We start from the raw sequence: 12,980 nt of genomic DNA, 5'->3' as shown, positions 1-12,980 counted from the left end.
TCAGGTGCTGCTTCTGCTGCCCAAATCTGTTTTTTATGTGCATACATATGAATAAATAATTTTATTTGTGTGGCACCTTTCCACAGTCCAAACCATACTCATGGTGCCTTACAACATAAAAAATACATAACTACAGCATAACAAAAGTCATAAAATAAAATAAAACATAAAAAATGCACAACCACATCTAACAATTTACATCTTAGTGCAATGTTGCATTTGACCCCATGTTTCCGCACCTCCAAAGTATGTTTAGATATTGGGAGCTGGGGAAGGCAGGTAAGTGTACAAGCCCCCATTTTCTGCTTCCCCACAATTTTAGCCGAATCATGCCTACGTAGACTTCCAAAAACAAACGAAGAGGTTGTCACAAAGTTGGGCACAGGTTCAGATTATTTAAGGCACAGGTTCAGATTAATTAAGGCACAGGTTCAGATGATTATTTACTGATTTATTTCTCACCCTTTGCCTTAAGGTCCCACAATGGGTTCCAACATTAAAGCAACATTAAAAACGGTCTCTAAAACAACTTACAATAATTAAAAAAATAAGGTGGGATCTAAAAATATATAAACCTCAAGTGTCAAAAGCCAGGGTAAAGAGGTGCATCTTCGGAATCTTCCGGAAGCTGTATTATGAAGAAGCCACCACAAAGAATGCCCTCTCCAAGGCCACCCCTACCCTGTGCCTCTGAGGGCAGAGGAACCAGCAAGAGGTCCAAGAGGATCTGTGAGGAAGGAGGGGTCTTTAGCATACAGCCCACTAGCTGGAATTGATCCCTTTACAGAGGACAGCCTTCTATTTGAAAGGAGCAGTGTTTTTTTCCCGGGGGGGGGGGGATGCAGGGGTACGCATACCCTAAACACTTTGCGAAACTTTGTACTTTTGTCCATTTACTGTATTTATTTCCCCCCGATATGAACTATAAAATGGTGATTTTCTTGAGTCAAAGTGAGAGTACCCCCTAAACATTTTTTTTAGGTGGGGGAAGCACTGAAAAGGAGTATTCTGTTTGAAGGGCTATCTGGCCCAAGTGAGAAGTAAAGATAAAAAGAACCCTAAAAAGAGATAAGCTGGGGGTCTTTAAGCCACCCCTCTCAGCACCATCTGGGCAGTGAAGTGAGCAGCCCCACAGGTGACTTGGTTACAATCTTATGGTCTCCACTGTTGAAGGAGCTATGCCTTTAAATATCACTCGCTTGAGAATCACAAGTGAGAGAATGAGTACTTAGATTGCACACAAGCTCTGCTTGCAGTTTTCCCCACAGGCATCTGGTTGGCCACTGTGATAAAAGGCTGCTAGGCTTGCTAGGCCTTTGGCCTGGTTCAGCAGAGCTCTTTTTATGTTCTTCCACCGTATGGTGAGTTACCTTGTATTTATCTTTAAATTATGGCAATTGTTTCAGAATGTTCATCTTTACAGATAAATGAGCAGTTGTACATTTTATGAAAACCTGTGTGGGTTTTGTTTTTTTGGGTGGTCTAACTCGCCTTTCAAACAGGAAATGTGTACCGGTAAATGACCATTCTGCCTCACACAAAGCTTTTGAGCCAAGAATGACTTGGCTCAAATCTCATTTCTAAAAATGGCTTTCTAAATGCTAAATTGCTACTATATAATAGTAAAATGCCACTTGTTGAGGGAGGAGGGTCTTCAAATATTGCAGGAACTCTATGGCATGCAGTTTGTGCAAAATGTCACCGTTGAGTATCTAGCCCAGGGATGTCCCTATTTTTCAGTGACAGTTGCGGATTTACAGAAGCCATCTATTTTCATCTGAGAAATGTTGGAGGATATGGAGTTACCTGACCCCTCAAGGCAGCCCTTTAAATGTTTTATTATGTTTAATATTGGAAGGTGTCCAGAGTGGCTGGGGCAATATAATAAAATGAAAATAGGGATGTCCAATTATTTATATATATAATAATTGGACATCCCTATTTTCATTGGAAAAATGTTGGAGGGTATGGAGGACCTATTCTTGGACTTCAGCTCTCCTAATTGCCATTGGTCATGCTGGCTGGGGCTGATGGGAGTTGAAGTCCAGTGACATCTGGAGGGCTGCAAAGTCCCCACCCCTGATTTATAATTATTTTGCCCCATGAAACTCTGTCAGAAATATCTTAGGTTCAGCTGTTAGTCACAGCAAATCATGACACATACTTACAGTAGTCATCTTGGGAAGTGGGATAGAATATATATCTGCGTGCGAGGGAGACACACCTCCAAGACAAAGTAGATATCAAAGCTATCTACTGAAGTGAAATCAGCATCTTGTGTAAGTTTCTGGGCCACCTGCCCAGTATAATTAGGAAGTAGTGAATTCAAATACTTGGTGCCTCGTTGGATGTTTTTATTTACATCTTCATTTAAAAACAAACAAGCCCAGGCACTGCTGAGCTCAGAAATCCCACTTGTTTTATCCAAAGCAGAAATAGGTCACAGACACCACCTAGGTGTGTGGTAACACCAACAAGCCAGCCCCCACTTCTCCAAATCAGATTTACAATTTAATTAAGGAAGATCTTTGTCCTGTCTAATCCCATATGTCAGATGCGGCCACAGTCTGTTGAAGGAGGAGACACACTTTCTAAACTTACTTTTACATTTGATTTACTGAAGACACAGTTAACATATTTAGATTGCCATGCCTCAAATCTGAACGCTGTTCTCTCGGGAGCCCAACATTGTTTCACAAGAGCAGATGGGAGGAAAATATGTTTTCCCATGGTCCAATTTAAGTTTTGTTGTCTAGGATGGCCAGAGAATGTGTCTGTGGTGATAAAGATGACATATGGATGGATGGAGACCACCCAGCCCTTGCAACTTGCATGGCACTATAATGGTGAAAAAGTGAGGGGGTGGTGAGCTAGCAGTTTAAGGGTTGTGAACAGGGATTTACTCTGCAAAATTAGAACAAGCAAATGGAGGGATGATTATTGATCAACATGAGCATAAAAAGTTAAGCAGGATTTCTGTGATCATTAATAGAGAGAAGAAATGTCTGGTGGGTATTATAGCACTTTTAAGAGCCAGCATAGAGTCCTACACGCAGCTGAAAGACTATTCTAATACATAGGAGCCAATTTTTGGTCAGCCAGATGCCTGGGACTTTCCTAGATCAGCAGTTTAGCAAATTCCTTCCTGACCAGCCACAAAAACAAGTACAGTACTCTCAATAGATTTCTGTAGCTACTTTAGGTCAACTGTGTATTGAAGCCTTAGGCTGGGGACAACGACCTGTTGCCATCCAGATATTGCTGGACTACAAATCCCATCATCCCTTCAGATGTCTCCATGGGACACCATTCCTTTTCATTGAAAAATACTCCCCTCGATTTATGGTCAGACTAGACTCTGAGAGCATGCTGCTTGTGAGCATCCACAGGCATCTGGTTGGCTTCAGAAGAGGGAACAGTATGTAGGATTAGATAGACTTCAGCTGATCCAACAAGGCAATTCTTGTAGTCTCTAACCCTAGAAGCAGTATGGCATACAGTATTTCTGAAACTTGGGTCTCCAGTTGTGGTTGGGCCACAACTCTCGTCATGGCTGACCATTGATCCTGCTAGCTAGGTATGATGGAAGTTGTAGTCCAACAACAGCTGGAGACTCAAGTTTGAGAGCAATTTGCTATTAATCCTACTCCTGACACCACACAGATACAAGTGCAGAGTTGGCCATTCCAGATTGCACAGTTTCGCTGCATTGTGATAGCTAAAGTACTATCAGCTTCCAACTTCTGGCTCAGCTGGAGTTTGGTTCATAGCTGAGTTTGACAAAACAAAATGAAATCCAGCCTGCAGTTCTGCAGCCATTCACGAACATCTGCTTATAAACTCACTTCTTTTTCAGGATTCAGCTGTCTGCAAGAAGATAACGGCAAAGGATTTCTATTCTCCAAGTCTGGGATGCTGCCAATGCATAAGAAGAATGAGTTTCCTCAGACAGGTCAGGCTTCTGCTATGGAAAAACTGGATACTGAGAAAAAGGCAGAAGGTAAGCCAGAGGGAAGGAGAGAGAGACTGGGTTTAGTTTGAGAAAATACAGTTAATTTGCTCAAGAGAAATTAAAATCACTTTGGGAAATTCAGTTCATTTGCTCAGGGCTTTTGCTGAGATGTGCTTAGTTAGTTAATCCATTCTGTTCCTAGAATATTTTTACAAAGTACATTTTAGAATCAGTTTCATGAGTTTTCTGACAACAACAAACTCGACATACTGGGCTGTTTTTCACTAAAAGTCTCAATGAGGAAGAATATCAGCCCCCACCAACAGAGGAAGTGGTGACTAGGATTCACTTCCCCTTGAGTTCCAGCTATGCTTACATGAGAATCTAGTGGCACACAGTACTGTACTGTGAAGATAAAAATAAATGGACTTTTGCTACAGGAAGCAAATGTCCAAAATACTTGAAATCTTTTATTGTGCTTTGGTTCTTCAAAGGTCAGGAACTTGCTACAAAACTGCCTCAACTCGAAAGCAGGCGTCCTGTGAGACTGTGGGCTAAATTACAGAACCCTCAACTGCAAATGTAGACAAATGTGCCCTGTTCCAGAAAGGGAAATTCACACACAGAGGGACAGCATGTGCATGCACCACATCTGTCCACATCACAATATTCACCTGAGCCTCACTGAGCTAGCTAGATCAGGGGTTCCCAGTCTGGTGTGTGTGGACCACCAGTGGTCCACAGTTTTATTTTAGAGGGCCTGCAGTGTGTTTGTGATTCGCATTGAATATCCATATTGATTTTAATTGTGTGGGATTCAAATGGTAATACAATAAAATGCAACACATAAGAAAAGAAGCAATTGAAAAGCATGGAGCATCTAGTAATAGCACATTACAATGGCTACAACAGGCAGCAAAATCATCCCATGGCCTGCCAAGACTCTCAGCAACTTCCAAGCGGTCCATGGGGAGAAATGTTTGGGAGTCACTGAGCTATAGGCATTCTTTTATGTGCATCCAGATCCCCATTGAGAGCGATCAGCTAATAATGAGCTTCAAATAGCTGGTGTTGTCAGGAAACTAGGAAGGCCAGGGTTAAAAGGAGGGTCGCTTTATAGCAAACACATGCCTTACATCAGAGATGGGGGACGTGTGCCTTCCTTCTCTCAGGTGCTGTTAGACTTCAGCTCCCATTATTTTTGCCTTTTGGCCATGTTGGTTGGGGCTGATGGAAGCTGGGAGTCCAACAACATCCGTAGGGCCATAGGTTTCCTATCTCTGCTTTACATATAGCAGATTCTGGATTCAGTCATTCCTTGGCATCGCCAATTCCAACAGCTCTTAAATAGCAGGGCTTGGAAAGACCTCTGTTTGAGACCTTGAAACAGCTCTCAGGGCCAGAGCACAGCAGTTCTGGACTAGGTGATGCAGGTTCTGGCTCAGTATGTCAGCTCCACATGTCCAATAAACTTGGTTATTTTTGGATTTCAGTACCAGAAACTGATCCTTGCCTAGTCACCACCCCTGCCCCCCAAAATAGTTCTTCGTTTCAGCAGCCTAATTGGAAAGATAGAAAGAAAGGTTGTTGCTGTCATTTAAACAACAGCACATCGGAAATCCTTGGTGCTTCAGCTGAGATGGCTCAGCCAGTAGAAGCATGAGGCTGTTAATCTCAGGGTCACGAGTTCGAGCCCCACATTGGACAAAAGATTCCTGCATTGCAGGGAGTTGGATCATGGCCCCTTCCAACTCTTATGATTCTGTGATCTCTTACAGATCACACAGAGAGCTGATTTCGCCTACTTTCTGCCCATCTCTGCAATAATGGTTCTCCCGTGCAAAATTTCATTTAGGCCTCAACACACATTTAATAGTGGTGTCCAACGGGCAGCTTAGAATTCTGCAAATGATTGTTTCTAGTATTGTTTAGTCTCAAGCTCAGTGAGATCTTAAAACCAAAGATTTCTCATTTTGTGGAGTGGCATTTAGCGGGCTGGGGTGCGGGCTTGGAAGGCATGGATATAATATATATATATATATATATACTTATATATATATATATATATAATCTTGAAAAGTGGAGAAGGAAGTGAGCCATCTTTCTTTTCTTTTTTTGTAAAGACTGCTCAGGATTTCTGATCATGCTTCCTGGTGATACAGTGTGGAAAGCATTGACAAGCAGCATTTCTAAGAAGCCTCAAGCTGTTAACCTCCCTCCTTTCCCCTCTTCCAAAGAACATTTCAAATTCCTGGCCTTGACCTTATTTTTTTTCATCAAGATGACCTTTTTTGTGTGTCTTGAGATGTTTTAAGATACTGGATCTGATCCAGAAAAAATTCACTGGTTCTGGCATTTTGCTGAATCAGGCGGGAAAGCTCAGAGCACCTTTCACAGCGCCAGAGCCTCCAAGGTTTATATTATATGAGGGCATTCCAATTACTGTACGTGCGGAAACACAGTGAAGAGGAAGTGATTTTGAATGGGGCAATTTTGAAACACTGCTCTTTTGTTTTTTCATCCTGAGGCATTGGGAAGAAGGATTTCTGTCTCAGTTAGAACATCTGGGTCCTTCATTCAAAGCCCCTAAACTCAAAACACTTGCTGAGGCATTTCCAGGGGGTGGAGTGGAGGAGATTAGAAAGCCTCAGGCAAACATTGCTGCAATGTTTGTTTGTTTTTTAAATCTGATTTATGTGTGAGACCTGATGGGCCCATCTCATCATAGTTTGAAGTGCAAATAATAATAATAATAATAATAATAATAATAATAATAATAATAATAATAATAATAATAATAATAGGGATTATTGTTATGTTCACTGAGCATGACAGCAGGCATTGACTACTGTAGTTCTTAAAACAGTGGCTAACAGCACAATCTTTTGCCATGATTACTAGGGAGTAAGTCCCACGTTCTTAAATGGGCCCTACTCTTTAATAAGTGTGTTTTGAATTGAAGAGAACTCTAATGCATACTTACGCTATTGATATTATGGACACTTGGAAATAATTGCTACTAAATTCTATTGGGCTGAACGTGTAAGTATGCATAGGATTTAAACCTTCGTAGGAGATACTTCTGCGTAAGAGTGCCTTGGATGAGGCTGCATCTTAGACCTTAGGCCAACCCACCAGATTTCCATGCACAGCAAAAGGGCCATAGCTCAGTGGTGGAGTTTACACTTTGCATCCAGAAGATCCCAGCTTTGCTCTCTAGTAATGTGGACAGGTGGCCATGATTCTAGGACAGCTCACCTCACCACCCACCAGCCATGTATGGCAGCACATGAGTGGCATTGTAACCCTATTGTACACCGTGGTTTGTTTGTCAAGGCCTGGTCTAACGTTTCAGTGTTGTGGTTAAGGAACTAATAGGATGGTAATTAGTGGGTATTCAGTGTAGCAAGATAACCTCAGCATGAATAACTATCATTTATGTGTCGGTGGGGAGGCTAAGATCTAAATATGGTTTGCCAAATGTTGCGGCAGCTTTGTGTATTAATTCCCTCAAACTACTTTGTGGCTTCCTTTCATGTAAGAAATAATGTGAACATTTCTTTTCTTTTACCTTGCTGCTTAAAATAATAGAATATATAATGATGTATAAAGCAAAAGCACACTGATAACACATTGAAGAATTCTTAATGAAACAGCACGTGACCCAATTTTACAAAAATTCCACAAACAGCAAGACCAAAAACTCATAAAACGGTAATAAAAATGTCGGCAAGGAACAGCCTCAATAAGACAAAATAGTCAGCTAAAAGCTTTCTTTTATAAATAGATCTTAAACAGACACTTAAAATCATTCAGCGTCAGGGTTTTGTGACTCTTGCCTGGAACGCCATTTGACAAGATGGATGCCACCAAAGAAGGCCATAATCCTTGTGACTGCTTTCCACATAGGTCAGATGGTAGAAAGATCTGGAGCAAAGCTATATATTGGGACAAACATAAGGTGCTCCATATGATATCTAGGTCAATTAGGGTTTGAAAGGTTAAAACCAGCACCAGAAACAAACCATGTTGGCAACCAACATAGATCACACAAAAAATGGGCATACTATGTTCCGAATTCCTTATTCCACTAAATAATCTTGTGGCAGCATTTTGCAGTTTCTGGATACCCCAAGGGCAGTCCCATGTAGAGCAGATTTCAGTTGTCTAACCAGGAGTTGACTGGAGCAAAAATAACTGTAGTGAGATCCAGTTGCATTCACACAGTCAGTGTCATGTCTAGTTTTATTCAAAAGACAGACACTGAACTATTTTTCTTTTTGTGGAATATTCATTTGTCTTCTAACCCTTAACAGACTAGTGTTAATATAATAACCTTTTTAATGTTCAAGAATGAGGGTGTGAAATGATTATGTAAGGCCAGCATAGCTCTAAAAGCTTATACACCTGCATCCTTATCAACTTTTGAGCAAAGATAATATTTGTATACAGAACTGAGTTTGCTTAACTCAACCTGTATAAAGCTGGTGAGAAAGATATCTGTACTTTGGCAAGCTGGTGCTTGGAATGCAGAACACTTCCTTTTCCGGTGTATCATAAGGCTTGCTCTGTTCATTTAATATACATGGGGAAGAGTATCACTTCCTTAAGATCATGTCTTCCAGTAATTTAATAGTGGTGTGAAGTCATTGCACACATCCTCCACAGGCAGTAACCAGTGATGTAGAAATGAGCTGGGAAAACCATAACCATGAGGACGATAAATTGTTCATCTGCTTTAACTATCCATTACCTAGTGACTCAGAGCAGAAAGGTAGGGTGACAGTAGCTACACATTTTAAGTAATATGCAGTTTGCATATAAGCAATTGAAAATAGTAAATTCCACACTAAATTTTCAAATGCAGGCACAATCAGGCTAAGCGAAACCATCGCTTAGTGCAAGTGTACAGTCTTCCAGAGTGGATCTTGCAGCTGCTTTGTTCTTTCCCAGACCTTTTTGCTGTTGCACCATACTGATCTGAGCCAGGTTTAGCATGTCACCTGAACCCTGGTTTGTGGTTAAGCTCTCTCCACAATAAATATAAGCTATAACCAAAAACAAACCTTGGTTACAGCTTATGGTTAGTCTGCAGAGAGAGCTTATCCATGAGTCTGGGTTCAGACAACATGCTAAGCCCAAACCTTCGCTTAACTTAGCTCAGTGTACCAGCAGAAAGACCCAGGGAGGAGCCAAGAAGCTGCAAGCAGCCACATACTAATGCTTTATTGTATACTGGGATGGCAGAGTCATGTTTTATCAGACTGTTCTGTGATTGGTGAAAGTCACAATGTCTTCAGATTGCATCATTAACTCATCCAACATTTTTTTTCAGCTTCGTCTTCTGGTTGAACTTGTGTGGCCTATGTCCTTGTTTCTTATCCTTGTCTGGCTGAGGAGCGCCAACCCACTCTATCACCAACATGAATGTAAGAGCATCATCAGTAATGGAAACAATTTTTGGCATGCAATGCTCCTTTGCTTAGGCTTTGAGTAAATCAAAGCGGTCTAGGTTTCTGTTACATGCTAACAAGTTAGGTCTTGTTTTACCTGCTGGTAAGCAAGGAAGCAAGGGATGCGGGTGGCGCTGTGGTCTAAAGCACAGAGCTTTAGGGCTTGCCGATCTTAAGGTCGGAAGTTTGAATCCGCACAATGGGGGTGAGCTCCTGCTGTTTGGTCCCAGCTCCTGTCCACCTAGCAGTTCAAATCACATCAAGCGCAAGTAGATAAATAGGTACCACTCTGGCGGGAAGGTAAACAGCATTTCTGTGCACTGCTCTGGTTTGCCAGAAGTGGCTTAGTCATGCTGGCCACATGACCTGGAAGCTGTCTGCGGACAAACGCCGGCTCCCTCGGCCTATAGAGTGAGATGAGCGTGCAACCTCAGAGCCATCCGCAACTGGACCTAACGGTCAGGAGTACCTTTACCTTTTTAAGCAAGGAAGCAGATACTGCAACGTTTATCTTGAGCCAGTCCTGCATGTTGTGGGCACAGGGTTGAGTGCCACCAACCTGGAGTTCCCCAGCACTGTGCATGTTGAAAGAACATGTTAGGTGGCATCATTAGGATGGCATTTGATTTGCCCCGTGCCTGCTCTGATTCCCTATCATCGCCTATCTGTTACTGGGGAAACAGAGGTTGATGGGGCCTATCAATCTTCCCATGGCCTGTAGCTTGGGCCTTGATAGCAAATGTTTACTAGTAAGGTACAATGGGCATGATATAATGTTTTTGAGCTTTGCTGATGGAAGTAATTACATACTTTGCTAGAGCTCCCATAATACTGCACCAGTACACTAGGTCTAGGGGATTAATGTGGATTAATCATCTTGCCCTTGACTCCTACACTTGTCCCTTTCTGCCCATTTAATCTACGGTTGTGGTTTTACTCTCATCCCTGCATCTCTTTGCGCCTGAAAGAGTTCCCTTCCACATAATTGGCACAAAGTACATGCCAGCTGAGCTCACTAACCAGACTATTGTCTTTGACCATGGTCAGAATGGAGTCTGGTTTTTTATCAAAGGGGAGATGTCAATCTGATTTTTTTAACCATGTGCTATCTGTGGAAGTGAATAATAGTAGTAGTAGTAACAACAACAACAACAACAACAACAATAATAACAATAATAATAATAATGATAATGATAATAATAATATTTATACCCTGCCCATCTGGCTGGGTTTCCCTAGCCACTCTGGGCGGCTTCCAGCAAAATATTAAAAATATGATAAAATATTAGACATTAAAAACTTCCCTATTCTAGAGAAAGCACTCTTCCCCCTAAGCATTGTATCAGTCTTATTTGTCTTGTCTGTATCTTTAGTAACTTCAAAATCTAAGATTTTCCAAAGCACTGAAGCTGAAACAAAGTTTTGCACACATTTCTAGCTTGCACCTATGCATTTGAAATGTTTTCAAATTTCACTTTGCAGAATACTTTTTAGTAACTTAAATCTTGACTTGCTGTTAAGGTAGCAATGTTAAATACCAACTTACCAAATTTTATGCCTCCTTCACCCCAAAGTTCCTAAATCAAACAGAATTCATATGGTAAGCAAAAATATTCAGACTTAAGAGAATATAAATATGAACTTTTGCAATCAACACAATGTAGAAAAACACTGAAATATTTCCCCTCCCACCAAAATCCATTTTGGCTGCAACAACATACAGCACTGACTTTACTATGCTCCCGCTGAAATGAAATGGCACTCACTATAATTTTATGACGTTGGAGTTAAAATAAATCATATGGTAGGAAAAGCACGCCACAGAATGGTGCCTGATCTGTCCTGCTTTAGAGTGCAAGTGTGGAACTCCATGTTTTGACAATCCCCCATTCAAAAATAATTAGAAGCCAAGCGTATAGAGACAGCACATATTAGCAACTTAGCTTCTGGCATGCTAGCTTACCATGTGCAGGAATTAGGTGGTGGTGGTGATGATCACTGAATGGGATCACAGAAGGGAAGAAGAAGAAGAAAGAAGAAGAAGAAGGAAGAAGGACAGAAGAAAGAAGAAGAAGAAGAAGAAGAAGAAGATATCCCGCTTTTCACTACCCGAAGGAGTCTCAAAGCGGCTAACATTCTCCTTTCCCTTCCTCCCCCACAACAAACACTCTGTGAGGTGAGTGGGGCTGAGAGACTTCAAAGAAGTGTGACTAGCCCAAGGTCACCCAGCAGCTGCATGTGGAGGAGTGGAGACGCGAACCTGGTTCAGCAGATTACGAGTCTATCACTCTTAACCACTACACCACACTGGTTCTCAGACTTAATTTATTTATTTATTAAATAAATAAATGCATAAATAAAAGAATGCTAGGTCAGTCTTCTCCAACTTGGTGCCTTTCAGATGTATTGGACTACAACTCCCATCAGCTCCAGTTAACACAGCTGAGTCATTGGGAATTGTCCAAAACATCTGGAGGAGAAGGTTGTGCTCTTCCAATTAACCTTTTAATAAAACTGATATGCCTTAATCTAATATGCCACCAGATAGCTCAGTTGGTTAGTATGTACAGTATGTAAGCAGTTTTAGCTATGTTCATTTCCTCCTTTTTTAGTTACAGGTAGGTAGCCATGTTGGTCTGCCATAGTCGAAACAAAATAATTGTTTTTTCCTTCCAGTAGCACCTTAGAGACCAACTAAGTTTGTTATTGGTATGAGCTTTCATGTGCATGCACACTTCTTCAGATACACTGAAACAGAAGTCACCAGACCCTTATACTGTATATAGTGAGAGGGTGGGGAGGGGTATTACTCAGAAGGGTGGTGGGAATGGGTGATTGGCTGATAGGTGTGGTAAACCTGTTGATGACTGTTAATGACTGCAATTGGTCTTGCAGGAAAAAGCAAGGGGTGAGATGGCTAAAAAATAGCTTTATTGTGTATAATGAAATAAGAATCCAATGTCTCTATTCAGACCAAGTCTCTCCATTTTTTGTTTCTCATATCAAGGTCACTTCCCAAACAAGGCGATGCCCTCCGCAGGAACTCTGCCGTGGCTACAGGGCATCTTCTGTAACATGAACAATCCTTGCTTCAAAAGCCCGACCCGTGGAGAGTCTCCAGGTGTCGTATCAAACTACAATAATTCTATGTAAGCTGACAGTGTCTCTTGCATCTTGGGGGGGGGGGGGAGGGAGAAATCTGCCCATGTTATAGGCTTCCATTTTCTACTGAGAAATTGTAGCTGAGGCCGTAACTCAGTGGTAGAGTATTTGCAGAAAGTTCCTGGTGGTTCAGTCTTCAGCAACTCCAGGGGAATGGACCAATTAACAGTGTACCCCAAAATTAGACAGGGAATGTCCCCTGTATTAAACCCTGGAGAACCACAGTCAGTCAGTGTAGACAGTACTTAGCTAGATGGGCCCATGCTCTGATTTTGTATAAGGCACCTTCCTGTGTTTTTGTGCTCCCTAACATTGCCTCTGATATGTGACTGCATGAAAAACAGCCCCCAGATGAGCTCACAAAGTGTGACTCAATTTTGTGTTGTGCAAAAACTGGTAAATAGGAGGCTAGA

At 41.6% G+C, this 12,980-nt stretch overlaps 1 protein-coding gene across 1 annotated transcript in view; it reads left to right on the top strand.

The window, feature by feature from the left end:
* The first annotated feature begins 1,231 nt into the window (after nucleotides 1-1,231).
* Nucleotides 1,232-12,980, top strand: part of ABCA4 (ATP binding cassette subfamily A member 4) — a 92,903-nt gene continuing 81,154 nt past the window's right edge. Inside the window, exons 1-4 of the mRNA XM_033151097.1 lie at nucleotides 1,232-1,361; nucleotides 3,857-4,000; nucleotides 9,288-9,381; nucleotides 12,413-12,554. Coding sequence (XP_033006988.1) covers nucleotides 1,344-1,361; nucleotides 3,857-4,000; nucleotides 9,288-9,381; nucleotides 12,413-12,554 — 398 coding nt within the window. The 5' untranslated portion in view covers nucleotides 1,232-1,343. The remainder of the gene's footprint in view (nucleotides 1,362-3,856; nucleotides 4,001-9,287; nucleotides 9,382-12,412; nucleotides 12,555-12,980) is intronic.

The sequence above is a fragment of the Lacerta agilis genome, chromosome 6 (assembly GCF_009819535.1).
Source record: "Lacerta agilis isolate rLacAgi1 chromosome 6, rLacAgi1.pri, whole genome shotgun sequence".
Classification (NCBI taxonomy): domain Eukaryota; kingdom Metazoa; phylum Chordata; class Lepidosauria; order Squamata; family Lacertidae; genus Lacerta; species Lacerta agilis.
This window is presented reverse-complemented; position numbering and strand designations above follow the sequence as displayed.